The 4,313-nt window shown below is 36.4% G+C and overlaps 1 protein-coding gene across 1 annotated transcript; it reads left to right on the top strand.

The window, feature by feature from the left end:
* Positions 1-747: 747 nt before the first annotated feature.
* Positions 748-1,455, top strand: LOC116866835 (transcription factor BTF3-like). The gene has a single exon (XM_032856046.1). The coding sequence runs from the start codon at positions 748-750 to the stop codon at positions 1,234-1,236; it is 489 nt and encodes a 162-aa protein (XP_032711937.1). The 3' UTR covers positions 1,237-1,455.
* Positions 1,456-4,313: the final 2,858 nt, after the last annotated feature.

Consider the following 4,313-nt stretch of genomic DNA (forward strand, 5'->3'; position numbering starts at 1 on the left):
AAAGAGAGAGTTTGGCTTCTTCTTTGCCAGTTTGAATAACTTTAATTTCTTTTTGTTTTCTTATTGCTGTTGCTAGGACTTCTAGTACTATGTTGAACAACAGTGGCAAGAATGGACATCCTTGTGTTCCTGATCTCAAAGGGAAGGCTGTCAGCTTTTCCCCATTGAGGATGATCTTAGCTGTTGGTTTTTCATAGATAGATTTTATGAGATTGAGGAATATTCCCTTTATGCCTATACTTTGAATCATTTTAATTAGGAACAGGTGCTGTATCTTGTCAGATGCTTTTTCTGCATCAATTGAGATCAATACCGTGTGGTTCTTCTCTCTTTTTTTATTGATTTTTTCTATCACATTGATTGTTTTGTGAATGTTGAACCACTCTTGCATCCCATGGATAAATCCCACCTGGTCATAGTGGACCCTGCTTAAGAATGTTTGGATTAACCAGGAAATCAAAGAAGAACTTAAACAATTCATGGAAATCAATGAGAATGAAGACACTTTGGTCCAAAACCTATGGGATACAGCAAAGGCAGTCCTAAGAAGAAAATACATACTCATCCAAGCATCCCTCAAAAAAATTGAAAAATCCAGAATACACCAGCTCTCTGTACACCTTAAAAAACTGGAGAATCGGCCATCTTGCATCCCCACGTGTGTGCACCTAATCTCAGCTGGTCTGCCCGAGACCCCCTGAGCGCCAACCCTAGTCCCCCGCGCCGTCCCATTTCCGCTCCAACAAGATGAAAGAAACTATTATGAACAAGGAGAAACTTGCCAAACTGCAAGCACGAGTGTGCATTAGTGGGAAAGGAACTGCTCGCCAAAAGAAGAAGGTGGTTCATAGAACAGCTACAGCAGATGATAAAAAACTTCAGTTCTCTTTAAAGAAGTTAGGGATAAACAATATCTCTGGTATTGAAGAAGTGAATATGTTCACAAACCAAGGAACAGTGATCCACTTTAGCAACCCCAAAGTTCAGGCATCGCTGGCAGCGAACACTTTCACCAGTACAGGCCATGCTGAGACAAAGCAGCTGACAGAAATGCGACCGAGTATCTTAAACCAACTTGGTGCAGACAGTCTGACTAGTTTGAGAAGACTGGCTGAAGCTCTGCCCAAACAATCTGTGGATGGAAAAGCACCACTTGCTACCAGAGAGGATGATGATGATGAAGTTCCAGATCTTGTGGAGAATTTTGATGAAGCTTCCAAGAATGAATCAAACTGAATTGAGTCAACTTCTGGAGAAGATAAAACTTGAAGAAGTTACTGGGAGCTGCTATTTTATATTATGACTGCTTTTTAAAATTTTGTTCACGGATCTGGTAAAATCTAGATCTCTAATATTTTTAAGCCCAAGCCCCTTGGACACTGCAGCTCTTTTCAGTTTTTGCTTATACGCAATTCATTCTTTGCAGCTAATTAAGCTGAAGAAGCCTGGGAATAAAGTTTAAAACAAGATTCATAAAGTTCTTTGCCTAGGGAAAAAGAAAAAACTGGAGAATCAACAACAAATTAAGTCAACCCCACACACAAGAAGGGAAATAATCAAGATTAGAGCAGAGATCAGTAAGATAGAAACTAGAGATACAGTAGAACACATCAACGAAACTAGAAGCTGTTTTTTTGAAAGAATAAATAAAATTTATAAACTATTGGCCAAACTAATCCAAAAGAAATGAGGGAGGACCCAAATGAATAAAATTATGATTGAAAAGGGAGAGATCACAACTAACACCAAGGAAATAGAAATGAACATCAGAAATTATTATCCACAGTTATATGCCAATAAGTTAAGCAACCTAGGTGAAATGGATGCATTCCTGGAAACCTATAAACTTCCAAAACTGAATCAGAAAGAAATTGAAAACCTGAATAGACCAATATCTAGTAATGAGATTGAAGCAGTGATCAAAAACCTCCCAAAAAACAAGAGCCCAGGACCTGATAGATTCCCTGGAGAATTCTACCAAACATTCAAAGTACTTCTGAAGCTGTTTCAAAAAAATAGAAACAGAAGGAAAACTTCCAGACTCTTTTTATGAAGCCAGCATTACCCTGATCCCCAAACCAGGCAAACATCCCACCAAAAAGGAGAATTTCAGACCAATATCCCTGATGAATATGGATGCCAACATTCTCAACAAGATCCTAGCTAATAGAATCCATTTAAATCTTTCTTTGCTTTAACATATTTTTCTTATAAAAGTTTTTGTATTTTCACATATTTAACATTTATATATATTTTTTGCTTTTCATATATTTATCTCATTTAAAAATTTTTTTCTTTTTTTTCCCTAGGGTTTTTTTTTTTTAATTTTAATTTAGGCTACTGACCTATTGTCTTTCATATAGTTAAGTATATTTTCTTTATCATTTACATTTCAGACTTCAGACTTAATGATATTATGTGCGTGTTCTGTGTGTGTTTAATAAATAACTGTGAAGGGTGCAAGATTTTATCCTGCTTGTGAGCTAATAAGTTAGGTCACCACAATTTCATGGATGTTGGCAGAAGACATGAGACCTCTGGATCAGAGAAAAAGGATAGTTCATTATTCACAGCAATAGCAGTAGCCAAAATGTCAGCATTTTCCTGGGTTGATTTTTCTGAAGCCTAATTGACAAGGGCCAGGTAATTAATGTTTGCACATGTGGTAGGTTTCATTACAGAATAGTACCCCAAGCTTAGAACATGGCAGTATTTCATAACAGCCAACAGGAATATCTGTCCAATATTTACCCTATAGGGAGCCATTATTATGCTGGACAGCAAACATGCCCTATCTTATTTCCCAAAGCTGTTGCTAAATAAATGTCCTTGAAAAGATGATTCATGAAAACTTCTCAGTACCTCTGCTACCAAGACATGCAAAAATGAGAGACCTATGGAGTATTATTATCTTCTGACAATATATGCCATAAGAAGTTAAAATTTTATAGTAAAATTGATCATTTTTCAGTTTTTTTGTTTTTGTTTTTGTTTTTTGTTGCTAAAGAAATTATTCCCTCTTTGGCAAATGTTATTAAACTGCCGAATTGGAGAATTCCCACAGCAGTGTTTCTCACATGTTTCTACTGAGGTGTTTCAGTAGAACATGCCTGCTTCATGAATGAATTTCTAAGTCCCCCACTTTAGTTCATATTCAGGCAGGAGATTTTTTTGTACTCAATAAAGTACTTGTTTTAATGTGTAAATGAGTTTTCCCAAATCATCTGGGAGGATATGTCTTATTCTTCTTTTAGCTTTGACCATTCTGACACACCATATTCTTCATAATATTAAGGTATTTTTAGTACCAACTATGTGTCAGAAATTGTTCCAAGTGCTTTTCATTTAGTCTTGGAATTATTTAAGGTAGGTACTATTTTTACCCTGTTTCCAAAATAGGAAACTGAGGCTGAGTCAACAAGTAATTTGCTCAAGATTAAATTCCCAACTTTGATAATTATAATCACAATTCACCTGCATTCAAGAAATTTTTTCCTCTTGCTTCATGTTCTTAGAAAACATGGATAGGGGCGCCTGGGTGGCTCAGTGAGTTAAAGCCTCTACCTTCGGCTCAGGTCATGATCTCAGGGTCCTGGGATCAAGCCCCGCATTGGGCTCTCTGCTCAGCGCGAAGCCTGCTTCCTCCTCTCTCTCTCTCTCTCTCTCTCTGCCTGCCTCTCTACCTATTTGTGATCTGTCAAATAAATAAATAAATAAAATCTTTAAAAAAAAAAAAAAAAGAAAACATGGATAAATTTTTTTACTCGGTTGATCAGAGGTGATCTGAGGCAATGCTGACTTTGTGTATATCTATAATCCATCTAAGAATATAGTAAAAGCTACACATCTTCTCACAAGGGGGAAAGATGCTCACTTGCACTCTCACTCATTCACACATACCCATATGTAAAATACCACATATAATTTCAGGGGTTTAAAATTATATATTCAACATTAATAACCTGTTAAACTCAGTCACTTAAAATATTTTCACTTAATCCTTTAGTACTTTAAAAAACTCCGGGCAGAAAATATTTTTTAAAAATTTTCGTCCAATATACTTATATAGAAAATGGGTAGTGAGAAGAAAACCAGAGCTTGAAAGAACGTGGAAGACTGGATTATTTGGCTTTTCCTCCTTTATCACAGGGAAACAGAATGAAATCTGGTTAAGAGGATGAAGTCTGGAGTCAGGCAGCTGGGATTCAAATCCTGGCTCCATGAAAGAGTTATTATTTATGACTTCAAGCTATGATACAAGTTGATCATGAAGGATGACTAGAAGAAGGAAGAAAAGGTATGAAGGAGAGTAA

The sequence above is a fragment of the Lontra canadensis genome, unplaced genomic scaffold, assembly GCF_010015895.1.
Source record: "Lontra canadensis isolate GAN:19392208 unplaced genomic scaffold, GSC_riverotter_1.0 scaffold11, whole genome shotgun sequence".
NCBI lineage: Eukaryota > Metazoa > Chordata > Mammalia > Carnivora > Mustelidae > Lontra > Lontra canadensis.

What these genes read in the sequence shown, in the direction of transcription:
- LOC116866835 (XM_032856046.1), top strand. Translation starts at nt 748, where the DNA reads ATGAAAGAAACTATTATGAACAAGGAGAAACTTGCCAAACTGCAAGCA.